The sequence below is a fragment of the Urocitellus parryii genome, chromosome 13, assembly GCF_045843805.1.
Source record: "Urocitellus parryii isolate mUroPar1 chromosome 13, mUroPar1.hap1, whole genome shotgun sequence".
Taxonomy (NCBI): Eukaryota; Metazoa; Chordata; class Mammalia; order Rodentia; family Sciuridae; genus Urocitellus; species Urocitellus parryii.
Genome location: NC_135543.1, coordinates 66,751,956 through 66,767,102, shown reverse-complemented (window position 1 = coordinate 66,767,102; position 15,147 = coordinate 66,751,956). Strand labels below are relative to the sequence as shown.

General features: G+C 47.7%; 1 protein-coding gene and 1 pseudogene across 1 annotated transcript in view; one reads left to right on the top strand and one right to left on the bottom strand.

The window, feature by feature from the left end:
* Nucleotides 1-15,147, bottom strand: part of Fgd3 (FYVE, RhoGEF and PH domain containing 3) — a 42,048-nt gene that overhangs the window by 16,646 nt on the left and 10,255 nt on the right. Inside the window, exons 5-10 of the mRNA XM_026406934.2 lie at nt 9,465-9,554; nt 8,647-8,783; nt 6,957-7,113; nt 3,806-3,944; nt 3,078-3,136; nt 1,255-1,401 (exon numbers count right to left, since the gene is read on the bottom strand). Coding sequence (XP_026262719.2) covers nt 1,255-1,401; nt 3,078-3,136; nt 3,806-3,944; nt 6,957-7,113; nt 8,647-8,783; nt 9,465-9,554 — 729 coding nt within the window. The remainder of the gene's footprint in view (nt 1-1,254; nt 1,402-3,077; nt 3,137-3,805; nt 3,945-6,956; nt 7,114-8,646; nt 8,784-9,464; nt 9,555-15,147) is intronic.
* LOC113195406 (10 kDa heat shock protein, mitochondrial pseudogene) lies at nt 10,746-12,493 on the top strand (annotated as a pseudogene).

Below are 15,147 nucleotides of genomic sequence, written 5' to 3'. Positions count from 1 at the left end.
CTTTTTTTTAATATTTATTTTTTAGTTATAGTTGGAAACAATACCTTTATTTTGTTTATTTATTTTTATGTGGTGCTGAGGATCGAACCCAGGGCCTCTCACATGCTAGGCAAGCGCTCTACCGCTGAACCACAACTCCAGCCCTTTTCTTTAAGGTCAAAAAGTAAAGTATATTTTTTAAGAGATGCAGAGGGGGGCTGGGGTGTAGCTCAGTGGCAGAGGATTTGCCTAATGTGTAAAGCCCTGGGTTTGATTCTCAGTACCTCAAAGGAGATTAAATAAACAAAAAGTTAATAAATTGAGACAGGCAAGGTGGTAATCCCAGTTATTCAAGAGGCTGAGGTGAGAGGAGTGTGATTTTGAGGCCAGCCTGGGCAACTTAATAAAACCCTATTTGAAAAAAAAAAAAAAAAAAGATGTGTGCAATCATTTTAGCCATGGTTACATCTATCTTTGAGATGATTGTGGACAATAGCTTTATTTTTGTCCCATTCCTACTTTTTCATTTGTCCACCAGACACATGAGCTAATTGTGTAATAAGAAAGTAAAACTTTTGAATAAGCCACTGATACACAAACATGAACGAAACCCAGCAATGCGCTTGTTGAATGAACCAGCTTTGTCTCAGAGCATTTATGTGCCGTTCTGGAAAAGTGAAGCTATAGAAACTGAGAACAGGTTGATGGCAGCCAGAGGCTGCAGGAATACTTAACTCCACAGGGGCAGGACAAGGGAATTGGGGGACAGTGCTCATATTCTTCAGTAACTTGATGATGGTAACATCAACTGAATTTGTGCAAAGTCAGAACTGCACAGCAAAGGTGAGTTTTGCTGAATGTGAATTTCTAGAGAAAAGAACTTGCAAAGATCTAACTGCTTATTCAAGAAGAATAGAAGCTAGAGGAAATTATCAGGGGCCTGGAGTGGATCTCTTGCTGTAATTCCTTCCTGTCTTTCCCCTTTCCTCTAAATCAGAGTTTGGTTCTGGGATAGTTGGAATCACGTGAGGCTCCAGTTTGCGTTCTCCTGGTTGCTGGAGACGGCCCAATCCCCACAGAGGACAGGGATGGATGCAAGAGATAAAAATAGGAGATCTTTGCAGCAAACAGGGTTGAGCCGCTGGCAAAAGATGATGTCTTCAATCCTGACAGGAGAGGACACAGGAAAGCCACGTCCTTGAGCCCTGTCAGTTCTTTTCAGGACTTGAAGGGGCAGGTGAGGGGCTCTATGGCTGGGGTGGCAGCTGGACTCACCAAGAAGAGGTGGCGGTCCTGGGCCGTGCCATTCTTGGCCGACAGCTTCTGAATGTGGCCCTCCTTGATCAGCTCATTGGCCGGGTTGACGATGTCTTCCTCTCCACCCAGCTGCTCGTACACCTCCAGGAGTTTGTGCATTTTCTCCTGCAAGAGACACAGAATTCAGGCAGGAGTAAGCCTACAGGGGCTGCTGGGGACCCAGGGGAACAGAGTCTTCACTGCAACTTCAACCCAGATCCCAATAGGGTAATGGGCCTGCTGACATGGCATGGGAGGGAGACATGGGGACATTTGAGTTGGGTATTAAAGGACGAACAGATGTTCATCACGCAAATAATAATAATAATAATAAATAATAATAAATAAATAACAGCTACCTCCTTTGCTATGTGTTTAGCTCATTTAACTCTGACATTAACTGTGTAAAGTGGGCACCATGATTATCTTCAGTTTACAGATAATTACATGAAGAGGTCAGTTTAGTGGCCTCAATCCACATGTCACCTTTCCTAAGCACTGGTTGGGTGGTACATGGCCAGGCAGAACCCTGAGGTGTGATGGGACAGGGTCAGTAGCTCATGGTCTCAGCTCTGAGGTGGAGGTCAGTGCAGCAGAAGGTAGGGCTGAGCCTGACGGCACTTGACAGTAGCAACACAGTCTGGGGCTGCCATGCCTCAGCCGCTCCTGTGGTTGGACGTGAATGATCTTGGCCTGCACACCTAGGCTCAGGTGAGTTTGGCTTGCCCTTCTGTCTCTGGCATGGATGCAGGTAAATGCAAGTGGACCAAACAACACAGCAAGGATGTGGGGGATTCTCAAGGAACAGCAGGGCAGGGCTGAGGACCTTGCAGGAAATAGGGATGCGCAGGTCCCTGGTATATATACAGAGAAGTTGGGTGTGTACCTTTAGTTTTTTAGAGGGCAGGGCTTATACCTGGCATGTACCAGGAGGGATGAGCTTACACCTGGCATGTACTGGAGGCAGGTCTTATATATGGCAAATTCAAGGGAAGTTGGGCATGGCACTCCTGGGGCCTGCACTATAGCTGGCTGGGCATACCTACCTGGCTTGTTCTAAGGGGGGCTAAGCACCTACCTGGTATGCACCACAGAGGCAAGGCATACACCTGGCATGTATTTTGGGAACTGGGTGTGCACCTGATGTGTATTAGGGAGGCTGGGGTATACAGTTGGCATGTAATAGAGTGGGCTGGATGTGTACATAGTGTGTACTAGGGAAACTAGGTGTGCACTTGGTGTGTCTTAGGGAAGCTTTGTAGGTCCCTGGTAGGTGCTGGGGGTTGGGCACACACTTGGTGCATATTTGGGGGGCTGGGTATATACCTGGAACCACTGGAGAGCTGGGCATGTACAGAGACAGCCAGGGAAAGAGACTGAAATACACTATCAGGAAATGAATGAGTGATTTAATGATGACAATGACGACAGCTGACTCTTATTTGGCCAGGTCGTGGTTTAAACACAGAATGAACAGTGACTCTCCCAATCCTCGTGTGGCCAGTGAGAAAAGCTCTGTCGGGGCCCCCCTTTCAAAGATGGGGAAGGTAAGGGGCAAGCACTAAATAACTGACTGAAGATCACAGATCTAGTGAGGAACAGGCCTGTCCAGCACGAGACAGGGCCCCTGACCACCTAGGGGCAGGGGATGAAGGTGCTCCCCGAGGAGGCCCACCTGGAGCAGGGATGAGGTGCCCTGTGGGGGGCCACCTGGGGACAGGGTAGATGTGCTCTCTAAAACAGCCCCCCGGCCCTGGCTCCTGCACTGCTCTGCCATTTACCACCCCCAGGCCCTCACTCACCATCTTCCGAATGGCAGCATTGGAGTGGTTGGCCGCTGTGGAGATGAGCTCCAGGGATCCTGCGGGAGGGGGAACCAAGTCACCCTGGGCACAGAGCGGCTCTGCACACTTACAGGACAGGCTGACTCTGGAGCCGTGGGTGGCTGCTCCGTGGGGAGGTTCCCACACTCAGCCCTTCTGAAGGTGCCCAGGCTGCTCCAGACACCCGGCCCAGGCACAGGGTGGCCCTGCAAATACACCTCATCTGCTGGCAGCCTGCTGGGGCCACATCACGTGGGACCCCACTCTCCTGCCTGGACTCCTGTCCTGTCTGCCACCAGCCACAACGGTCACTGCTAGGGGACTAGGAGCGGCCCTCACCAGGCCCACCAGGTCCTGTGGGGGCCTACACTCTGGATGGCACCAGCGTTTGGCAGCACATAATAAATAAGTCCCCCTCCTAAGTCTGCTGGAGGAGATTCACTAAGTCACTTCCTCAAGGGCTTCTCTCTCTGTGTCTCTCTGATTCTCTCTCTCTCCCCTATCTCCCCTTCTCTGTATGTCTCTCTCCCCGTCCTCTGTTTCTGTCTCGGTCTCTCCCTCCCTCCCCCTCTGTCTCTCAGATTCTCTGCCTCTCTCTCCTCTGTCCCTCTGTGTCTCTGCCTCTCTCCCTCTCCCCCACCCCAGGGCTTTCAGCAGCTGTCCCTGTCCCATCCCAGGCCCCCTCACTTCCCGGCGCCTCCACTCACTCTCCGCATCCTTCCAGTCCGGGGCCCCCCTGGGGAGCCTCTTCAGGTAGTCCTTGAGCAGCAGCTCGTAGCGGGGGACCCTCTGCACGGGCTCCAGCATGTGGTGCTGCAGCGTCAGGTTCCCACACACATCCTGCTTCTGCGGGGACACAGGGCAGTGCGGGGCACCCTGAGGACATGCACGTCCACACTGGCCCTGCTCCTGCTGCTGGCCACCACAGACCCAGGAGGCTGCCTGGAGCGGTCTGCCCTTGAAGACACGACTGGCACAGACCACATTTTTTTTTTTTAATTGTAGATGGACACAATATCTTTATTTTTTAATTTATTTTTTAATGTAGTGCTAAGGATCGAACCCAGTGCCTCACACATGCTCAACCTCTGAGCTACAACCCCAGCCCCACCGACCACGCTTTATAACGGGGAAGCTAAGGCTCAGAGAGGACCAGAACCCTGACTGGGATGGCTGCAGGCCCAGAGCTCACACCCTTAATGGAAAAATGGACACCAGGACAAGACTGCCCCCTGCTGGCTAGAGTGATTTTTCCACACCATGCTCATGCGTGGGTCTGAGCTGACCTCCTCTCCCCTTGGCTGGAAGATGGAGAAAGCTGTTCCTTCCTCTCCCTACAGGGAATCAGGCCAGCATCTCTCCTCACACCTAGAGCTGCTCAGAGTGCTACAGACTTTTTCATTACAAACACAAGAGTGGCCGGGCACAGTGGTGCACACCTGTCATCCCAGCGACTCAGGAGGCTGAGACAGGAGGATTGCAGCCTCAGCAACTTAGTAAGGCTGTAAGCAAGTTAGTGAGACCCCGTCTCAGAAAATAAAAGGAGTGGGGATGTGGCTCAGTGGTGACACAGGAGAACATTCTCATTCACATTTAAGGGAAAAGGCTAACTGTCTATAACTCTGTCTTCAAAGACTCAAAAAAAGAGAGGATGATGGACAGGACAAAATGCTACCAGTTTGTAACAACTTGTCATTTTTGCAACTTTTTTTGTAAGTGTTTAAAATTATTTAAAAACAAATGTTTAATTTTAAATATGCCTTGGATTGCACAGAGGGAAATCTCCAGAGGCCACAGGAAACTTGACTGTGATGCTATACTGTTTTGTCCACTCCAGGGCTTCTCAGCCTTGGCCTCTGGTCATTTGGGTGGGAGACTCTGTGGGCTGTCCTGTGCATGGCAGAGCATCCCTGGCTTCCACCCACCAGATGCCAGGAACAACATCAATGTCTACAGACATGGTGTAGGTCCCTGGGGGGGGGGTGGCAATGTCATCTACAGAGAATGGCTGGACCCTGCTGATTCCAAGGGGTGGAGCCCTCCCACAGCCTGCCTGGTTCAGAGATCTGCCCAGGGTGTGGGAACAGGTGACTGTGGGCCATGACGGCCAGCAAGTGTCCCCAGACAGATGTTGCTTGGGACGATATCTGCCTAATGTGGATGGGGGACAGCAGCCTGTGCCAGGCTCAGTGTCTGTCTTCATCTCAGGAAGGAGCTGCTTATTGAGCTCCGTGGCGCATACTGTCATGGTGCGTGGCTACATGAGTAGTGTCACATCTCCCAGGAAGAAAGCACGCTCCCAGAGTATCCCTCCCCTCCTCCTGCATTCTGAGACCCAGAGGGGAGACACGGCTGACAGCAACCTGGGGAACAAACCAAATGAACCCCGATTTTTTTTCTGTTCTTTCTCCAAATAACAAAGTCAGATATCGATGGGCCAATGCAAATTTAGACGGAGGTCAGCTTCCTCAATGATGGTGTTAAGATGATGATGACAATGATGATGACAATGTAGGAAGAAGAGAAGGGGGCAGAGTAGGGGAAAGAGAAGAAAAGAAAACGGCAAACTTAAGCATGAGGACAAGGAAGGACACGCAGGCCATGTGCAGGTTGGGCCAGGGAGGAGCAGAGGGGACCCCAGCCATGGTCCCTCTGAATAATTGATGGTACCTTGACTTTAAGGGGAACACACTTCCTGGGAACGAAAGCATGTTGCAACCTGTGTCCTGGAAAGTGGACTTTTGTCCTGGTCTCCTCTGAGGACATAAAAACCATGGCACCTCCACCAGCTGAATGCTCCACCCTCTGAGAAACCCCGCTCAGGATGGGCCCTGTCTGCCCTGGAGGCCTGGCTGTCGCTGATTCTGTGGACAATGTGAGCTGGGCAGTGGTGAGAGTGTCCTGGGGGAGCTGCTGGGTCAGCAAATGCAGCTGGTTGAGGCTGTTCTGTGGGGACAGCCAGGGTGAGAGCCAGGGAGGAGCCAGCTAAGAAGTATAAGGAGAGAGGTCAAAGGGGGAAAGGAGGGGCTCAGGGAGAGGACATGGTGGTCTTTTCTGGGGACTGACTCTGCTTCTGAGTCAGGGGCACTAGGAGACCATGGTGACCTCATGACACATAGCCTAGGGAAAAGGTATTAGGGGCCACTCCAGATACCCAGTGGTGAGCACTCAGGGCCCAGGAACCCTCCAAGCTACAGTGAGGCGTGTGGTGTGCGTGTATGTGTGTGTGCATGCACATTCGGGGTCACTACTGATGTTGAGACTAGCATTCATTCAAAAAATGAACCTGGGTTCTTCCCACACATCCCAATCCATCTGGACACTATAGTGGTCTATCTTTTTAAAAAGCTACCTTTTGTACCTGTGGTGAATGTAGGTACTTAAAAACCAAAAATTCTATATGGCCATCCTCACTGTAAAGCTAATAAATCAAAGATTCCTGGGCAAAAGTAAATCATGTCAAGGTGACAGATAAAAGTTGAGGTTCTTAACCTACAAAAACCTTGTGAATCAGCAGGAAAAAGACCAACACTGCGGGAGACAAGGGTGGTTATAAACAGGCTGTTGCTGACAAAGAAAAAGATAATAGGACACCTGCTAAATGCCTGCCCTACACCTCGAGGGACACTTGGAGTCAGATCTCTGAATCCAGGTTCTATCAAATAATCATCTGTGCTGCTAAGCCACGATTTATCCATCTGTGAAATGGGAATGACGATTTGTCCCTGGGAGTCAGAGTGAAGTGTCTGTAGAGCACCAGGACCCATCCCATAATTTTACTGATTTTCTCTCTGCGCCCAATGCACCCAGCTGCACGAGCCTGGAGGACGTCTGTGCCCACACCCTGCGGCCACCTACCTGGATGCTGTGGATAACGTCCTTAAACGGCAGCGAGCGCTGGGTCCACGTGCTCACCAGCCCCACCGCCCTGTCAAAGTTCTTGACATACTCGCCATACATCTTCAGGAACGGGGCTAGCTTCTGCAGGATGTCCCCAAGCCGGGGGTTTGTGTCCCTTGTTAGAGGAGGAGGGTCATCAGAGAAGCAGCCTGGGTGGGAGGGGCCTCCCGAGGTTAAAGGACATGAACTTCACCCATGAACTGCACAGGGGGATACGGGGCAGGCAAGGGCAACAACCTGAGTCCCTGTCTTGTGTGACGGTGGGCACATTGGTCGCCTGCTCTGAGCCTGTTTCCTCCCCTATGTTTTGGAGAGGAGAATATAACATGTCACTGGACATTTGAGGAGAAGATGTCTATGAAGCTCCTCAACAGCTCAGGCTGAGAATCGGAGCCCAAACACAGGAGCACGAGCAGTAGGGGGACCCCTTGGGTGACAGGTCACAGTTCATAAGAGGATCAACTTTACACCTTTTAAGTGAGCAAAGGTTAGAAACGATGGTTCTGTCCAATGCCGACAGTCACCAGGGAGCAGCCCTTCACGCTGCACCATCATACAAACTTCCTTCTCCTCTGGATGGGGCTTTGAGAATAAGTCATGAGAAGTAAAAAAGCATATTACTAGTCTTTGATTTTGGAGCTCTCTGTTGGGGATTTATTCTAAGTAAATACTTACAAAGAAAGAAAAAAGCCTTGGGCACAAAGGCCTAGCTGTGGTGCTCCTTTGAAAGGATACATGTGGGTTTGATCGAAAGGCCCAGCAACTCGGGGACGGGAGGGTGGGGAAGTGGTGGTTCCCTTGCACCAGAAAGGGAGTGGGGGAGGCTCCTGTTAGGCCCTTACGGTTGAATCTCTGTGGCATGAAAGGAGAATCTGTCTCTCACCCACAAGGACTTTGTCAGCAAGGCCCCACCCAATCCTGACCACCGGGGGGGACACAGTGTATCCTGCTCTGCAGCTGGACTCTGTCCTGAATATTCACAAAGCGACTCAGCACCCCCCTAGGCTACAGGTGAAAGAATCCCCAGCCAAGTCCCCTGGTCCTAGTCTCTGGGGACACCAAGAGGAAGCCAGGCTTGTGAAAGAGGTGGACAGCAGGGGCCCTAAGCCTAGCTTTAGGTTTCCCCAAATTTGGGGTGGGGGTGCACATAACAAGGAGAAATGACGGGTTGAGGGGCCTCGTCTGTGATGTGTCACTAATCGTGTCTTGTAACCAAGCCTTTGCTAAGAATGGGCAGAAGCCACAGAGGGGCAGGATCAACCGAGGAGGAAGATCTATAATCTCCTGTTGATGGGGAGGAAATCTCCTTCCTTTTCAAAGCCAAGGTGCAGTGCATGCTAGAAAGGAAAATAAAACCCACTAGCACTACTTGTTCACCCTCTTGTGTTTCTGGATATCGAGTCTCATTTCAATTCCGTGGATCCCTGTGACTTAAAATCCCCTCATTTTCGTATCATCAGTTTCCTCAAAATTTAAGGCTTGGAGACCTTATGTGGCCCATCAAGGTCACCAGCAAGGAAGAGTGGGGCTGGGATTGGGACCTAGGACCAGGCCAAGAAGGGAGGCACCCAGGCCACCGCGAGACAGGCCCCCCCAGGTGCTGCCTGGTTCTTGCACAAGGAGCCGGGGGGCCGTGGCTGGTACTCACCACTCCTCCGTGATCCGCCGCTGCAGCTCGGGCAGCAGGAACTGACCATGGAAGCGGTAGATGGAGGAGATGTTAGAGAAGATGCCAGTAGTGACTTCCGAAGGGATCCCCGCTTTTGTCAGCGCGGTGCAGAAAACCTGGGCATGAAGAAGCCCATGTCCACCAGGGAGCACGGACCATGGTGGGCAGTTACCGCAAGAGGCATCTGTCACAGCGGGGGGGCCTGGGCAGTGTCCCCACCCTGTTTTTCTTAATGAATGCCAGAGTTGTTGTCTTTTTTTGTCATTAAACTGGTTCCAAGCTTATTTAGAGCTGAGAATTGTGAGCGAGGCAGGGGCAGTCCCTGGGGAAGGAGCAAGACATCTTCCTGTTCCCCTTCTCACAAGAAATGAAAAGTCAAGATTTCCTTCTCTGGCTTCTGAGATTCAAGCAGAAGCAATGCACCCTGTCAAGTCTTGGTTTCCACGGGCACTTTATTTCCTGTGCTCAGGGGCCCCGTGTCACCTCGTGAACTCTGATGTGTGGCACTCCCACCCCAACTTATTTACGCAGAAAAATGCCCAGCAGCCATTTACATACTCAGATCATGCAACCACCAAGAAGAGTCCCAAAGGTGGTTGGGCAGAACCTTCACCCCACAGCCACAGGCATGGAAAGAAAAACGTAGGTTTCTAGACCGGACTTAAATTTTTCAAAGTTTTAGCATTTTTTACTCCAAATGCAATGTTCAATCAATGTAAGGATGAAGAGTTTGTCTCTGAAACTGCCCATAGGAATTCTGCAAGTGGACAAAGCCGGGCCCCTCAGCTGTGGGCTACCTGGTCCAGCAGGTGCAGCCGCTTCACGTAGGTCTCTTCAGTGTGCAGGAGCTCCTGGGCGATGTTGAACAGCTTCTGCGGGTCAGAACACTGCAAGGGGAAGGAAAGCAGCTGGGTTACCTGCAGTGTGCCAGGATGACCAGGGGACAAGAGGACCAAAGGAGGCCACTAGGACTGGGATTCGGTGTCAGTTCTCACAGATGCTATTTCCAGGGAGGGATTCAGGAAAAGCACAATCCTCCCCAAACCAGTCCCCTCCAAACAGCTGTACTCCGGAGATGACTCTCCATTCCTAGAGCTTTGACTACAAAAAAGCTGTAGTGACCACAGAAAAATCTATATTGCCGCGTTGGGGATGTAGCTCCGTGGTATAGTGTCTACCCAGCATGTGTGAGGCCCTAGGTTCAATCCCCAGCACTGTAAAGTTAAAAAAAAAATTAAAAAGTAATTGCCGAGCAATATCAGATGGCAGTCTGAGAAGTTGCAGACCCTCCTTCCTCCATAGAAACACAGACTTGACAATAATATACAGACTACCAAACCTCTAGGACAAATACAAAGGCCAGTTGAAAAGCCACAGCACTCACAATTGTAAAATCAAGAAGGGATTCCAGGGGAAAGTGTAGGAAAATTGGTGGCATTTGGCATGCCTGTCTATTTGTACTGCAATAGCAAAATATCTGAGAATGGGAACTTACAAAAAACAGAAATCTATTTCTCACAGTTACGCAAGCTAGAAGTCCAAGATCAAGATCAATAATGAGGTTTGGTGTCAGATGAGGTCACAGTCTCTGTTTCCAAAATGATGACTTTGAAGGCTTGCCCCCACGTGACAGAGGGATGAAAGGTCAAAAGGGGGGTGAATGCTGTGTCCTCCAATATCAGAAGAGCAGAAGAGAATGGACCCACAAACTTCCTTTTATTTTATTACTTCTTAATTTTTACAGTGCTGAAAATTGAACCCAGGGCTCAGGTGTGCTCGGCAAGTGCTCTGCACTGAGCTACAGCCCCTGCCTTCCTCCCTCCCTTTTGTAAGAGCCTTGATTCTATCCACAAAAGCTCTGTCCTTGTGATTTATTCACTTCCCGAAGGCCCCACTTCTTGGTTCTATCACTAGAGTGATTAAGTTTTAACATGTAGATTTGGGGGGCACATTCAGTCCACAGCAGTGACCTTTAGTGCTCCTCTCCCTATGTGGCACAGCAGGGAACAACTGGGAGGCAACCTCCCATACCAGAGGGCCTCCTGCAGGACAAGAGTCAAAGAATTAAACATGTGCCCATGGTTCTGGTGTGTCTGACAGCCACCCCAGGGACTGGACTCTGTCTTATCTGAGTGCAGAACTAATGAGATCAGCACAAGACTTTGAAAGTCACTGAAAACTAAGCCTAACAGTTTGTGAGAGCTTCAGTTCTGCAGGCAGATGCTAAGGCAATAGGTTGGAGAAGGTTTGAGAGGTTCTAGGACCTCTAACTGGACTAATTAGTGAAGGACTTTTCCTTCATAAAGATTGGGAGAGGAAATTGTTTTTTAAATGCCCAGATTTCAGCACACACACACACACACACCCCTCCAAATTACAAGCATACAAAGAAACAGGGAAATATGGCCTAATCAGAGGAATAAAATAAAAACCTCAAACCAACCCTTAAAAACCACAAATTTATGAGCTTCTTGAGAAAAACAAATCAATATATATTTTTATAAAAGTTCTTAATGAACTAAAAGGACACAGAAGTAACTAAATAAAACCAGGAAGTGATGCATGAGCAAAATGAAAATATAACAAAGGGATTAAAAACTGTAGAAGAAAAAAGAAAGGACTGAATGTCCATCAGATGGACCAACATATCCATGTGGGAACTACAAAGGATAAGAAAGAGACAAGAGCAGAGAATATTTTGAAGAAATAATGGCTGAAAGTCCCCAAATTTGGAAAAAAAAATTCAAGAAGCTCAAAGAACTTCAACTAAAATAAATCAAGAGAGAACCTCATGGAACCTGTTGTAAAGGGCTGGGGTTGTGGCTCAGTGGTAGAGCACTTGCCTGGCATGTGTGAGGCACTGGGTTCAATCCTCAGCACCACATATAAATAAATAAATAAAATGAAGGTATTGTGTCCATCTACAACAGCCCCCCCAAAAAAAATTTTAAAAGAAACATGTTATAATCAAAACATTCAAAATCAAAGACAACAAGGAAAAAAGCAATTATTTAATATATAGGGGCTTTCATGAGATTATCAGAGGATTCCCCAGGAAAATTCGCAGGCCAGAAGGGAGTGGGATGATAAATTCAAAACATTGACAGAGGGCTAGGGCTGTAGCTCAGTAGTAAAGTGCTTGCCTCAAATGTGTGAGGCACTGGGTTTGATCCTCAGCGCCACAAAAAAATAAATAAAGATATTCTATGTTCATCTACAACTAAATAAATATTAAAAAAAAAAAAACATTGAAAGAGCCAAACATGTTGGTGCACACCTGCAATCCCAGCAACTTGGGAGGTGGAGGCAGAAGAATCAAAAGTCCAAAGCCAGCCTCAGCAACTTAGCAAGGCCTAAGCAACTTAGTGAGATCCTGTCTCAAAATAAAAAAAATAAAAAGAGCTGGGGGTGTGGCTCAGTGGTTAAGCACTTCTGGGTTCAATCCTCAACACCAAAAAAAAAAAAAAAAAGTGCTGAAAGTACAAAAACCTGTCAATTAAGATTATAGCATCAGGGTCTCTGCATCAGCAGCAAAAGAAAGTTTCTTCCACTTTTTGACAGAGTATTGGTTGAAAGGGGTGCAGCCGAAACTGTAACCAAAGGAGGCATTATGCTTCCAGAAAAATCCCAAGGAAAAATATTGCAAGCAACAGTAGTAGCTGTGAGATCAGGCTCTAAAGGAAAGGGTAGAGAGATTCAGCCAGTTAGAGTGAAAGTTGGAGATAAAGTTCTTCTCCCAGAGTACAGAGGCACCATAGTAGTTCTAGATGACAAGGATTACTTCTTATTTAGAGATGGTGACATTCTTGGAAAGTATGTAGACTGAAACAAATCACTGTTGAAATGACATCCTATGAAGCTGCCCAGTCCACTGAAGTTCTGAAATCTTTCATCATGTAAATAATTTCCGTGTCTCTTTTATAATAAACTGATGATAATCTAATAATAATTAAAAAATAATAATAATATAGCATCAGAGCAGGGCATGGTGGCCCACGCCTCTGACCCGGTGGCTTTAGAGGCTGAAGCAGGAGGATTGCGAGATCAAAGCCAGCCTCAGCCCCTTATTGAGGCACTAAGCAACTGAGTGAGACCTTGCCTCTTAAAAAATAATAATAATAATAATAGTACAAAAAAGGGCTGGGGATGTGGCTCAGTGGTTAAGTGCTCCTGGGTTCAATCCCCAGTAGCAGAAAAAAGAAAAGAATATAGCATCAGGCAAAACTGCCTTTAAAAAATAGAAAAGAAATGAAGACTTTCCCAGGTAAAGAAAAACAAAAGCTAAGGGAGTTCTTTAGCACTCAACCTGCTCTACAAAAAGAGATGAAAGGATTCCTTCAAGTTGAAATGAAAGGATGGTAAACAGCAAGGTTCTCTAATACAGGCAAATACATGGATGAATATAATAATGTAGAACTAGAAAACAAGAGCATAGTGAAAATCCACAGATATATACAAATTAACCAGCACTTGTGGTAGGGAACTCATCTGGCACATATGAGGCCCTGGGTTCGATCCTCAGCACCACATAAAATTAAATAAAATAAAATAAAGGCATTGTGTCCAACGACACCTAAAAATATAAATATTTTTTTAAAAAGATCCTGAAGCAGCCACCTAACTTTACACTTCAAGAAACTAGAAAAAGAATAGCAAGCTAAACTCAAAGCTAGCTAAAGGAAGGAAATAGTATAGATCAGAACAGTGATAAATGAAACAGAATGGAAAAACAATAGAAAAAACTAGACAAAACCAAGTTGTTTTTTTTTTAAAGGTTAGCAAAATTAAGAAAACTTGAACTAGATTAACTTTATATAGAGAGATAACTAAATCAGAAGTGAAAGAGGGAACCCTATAATTGATACCATGGTAGTAAAAAGATCCTGAGAATACCATAACAATCATACACTCCCAAATTGTACCATCTAGAAGAAATAAATGTTTAGAAACACATAACCTACAAAGACTGAATCATGAAGAAATAGAAAATCTGAGATCAATAATGAATAAGGACATTAAATCAAAAATTTCCCAAAAAAGTAAAGTCCAAGGCCAGGTGGCATCACTGGTGAATTCTACAAAATGTTTAAAAAATTATCATTCTCAACGCCTCACCCTGCACTTAGGGAGCACCGAAATTCAAAGTGTTAAATGCTTAAGTCTAATTGAGCCTCAAGTATTTTGCTAACCCTAGAAGAACATCCCCTTTTAGTAAATGGGTGGAGATTCTGCCCCAGAGAAATTCCTGTCTGGGAATTGGCTCAACCTCATGAATCCAGGAGTGCCAGCCCAGCCATCCTGATCCCCTAGTGGTCCCCAGCCCTCCTCCAGTCCCTGTGGGAATGGCAGCTTCACACCTGACCAGGCGACCTCACATGTCCACTGAGATCTGAGCAACCTCAGGGCCAAGAAGAGTGCTGCTGCGTGTGACCCTAAACTTTTCCTAATGCCTTTCCCTTATGACTCTCGGGTTCCAGCTAACTCCTCATAGTGCAGAGCCTGGTGCACTAGCTTGATGTGTCACCACCTGTGTCACCCCCTGTCCCCCACCAGGTCTCCTAACTGGACCCAAGTTGAGTGAGGCAGTGCTGCGGTTGGGAGCTGGAATGTCCCTCAAGGGCTGGTGTGTTAAAGATTTGGTCCCTGGCCTGGTGCTACTGGGAGGAGGTAGAAACTTTGGGGAATGGGAAGCCTTTAGCTCAGTGGGGAAATGGCCTGCAAGGGGATTGGGGGACTCCAGTCCCATCCTCTTGGTCTCTTTCACTCCCCGGCCATGAGTTGCCTGGCTTTGCTTCACGGTGTGATCTTGCCAAGATGGGCCACCAAAAGGACAACCAATCATGGACTGAAGCCTCTAAAATTGTGAGCAGCCAAAATAAAACTTTTCTCTTTGTAAGTTGATTTTCTCAGGTATTTGTAGTGATGAAGGTTGACTAAAACAAGGGACAAAGCCCAGGATCCTGGGCTCCTGGACCAATACTAGCCCCAAGGACCTGGTGCATGGTGAATGCTTATTCTTTTTTTTTTTTTTTTTTTTAGTACTGGGGATTGAACTCAGCGGCACTCAATCACTGATCCACACCCCCAGTCCTATATTATATTTTATTTAGAGACAGGGTCTCACTGAGCTGCTTAGCACCTCGCTGTTGCTGAGGCTGGCTTTGAACTCCTGATCCTCTTGCCTCGGCCTCCTAAGCCACTGGAAGTACAGGTATGTGCCACCATGCCCAGCGAACAGTTATTCTTACGGGTAATGGAAGCACTAGAGACTTTCCTTTTTTTCTGGTACTGGGGATTGAAACCAGGGATGAATAACCACTGAGCCACACCCCTAGTCCTTTTTATTATTTATTCTTATGTTGAAACAGATTCTCACTAAGTTACTTAGGGCCTCACTAAGTTGCTGAGGCTAGCCTCCAACTTGTGATCCTCCTGAGCCACCTTCTACCACACCTTACAAATGCAAACCAACCAACTCCA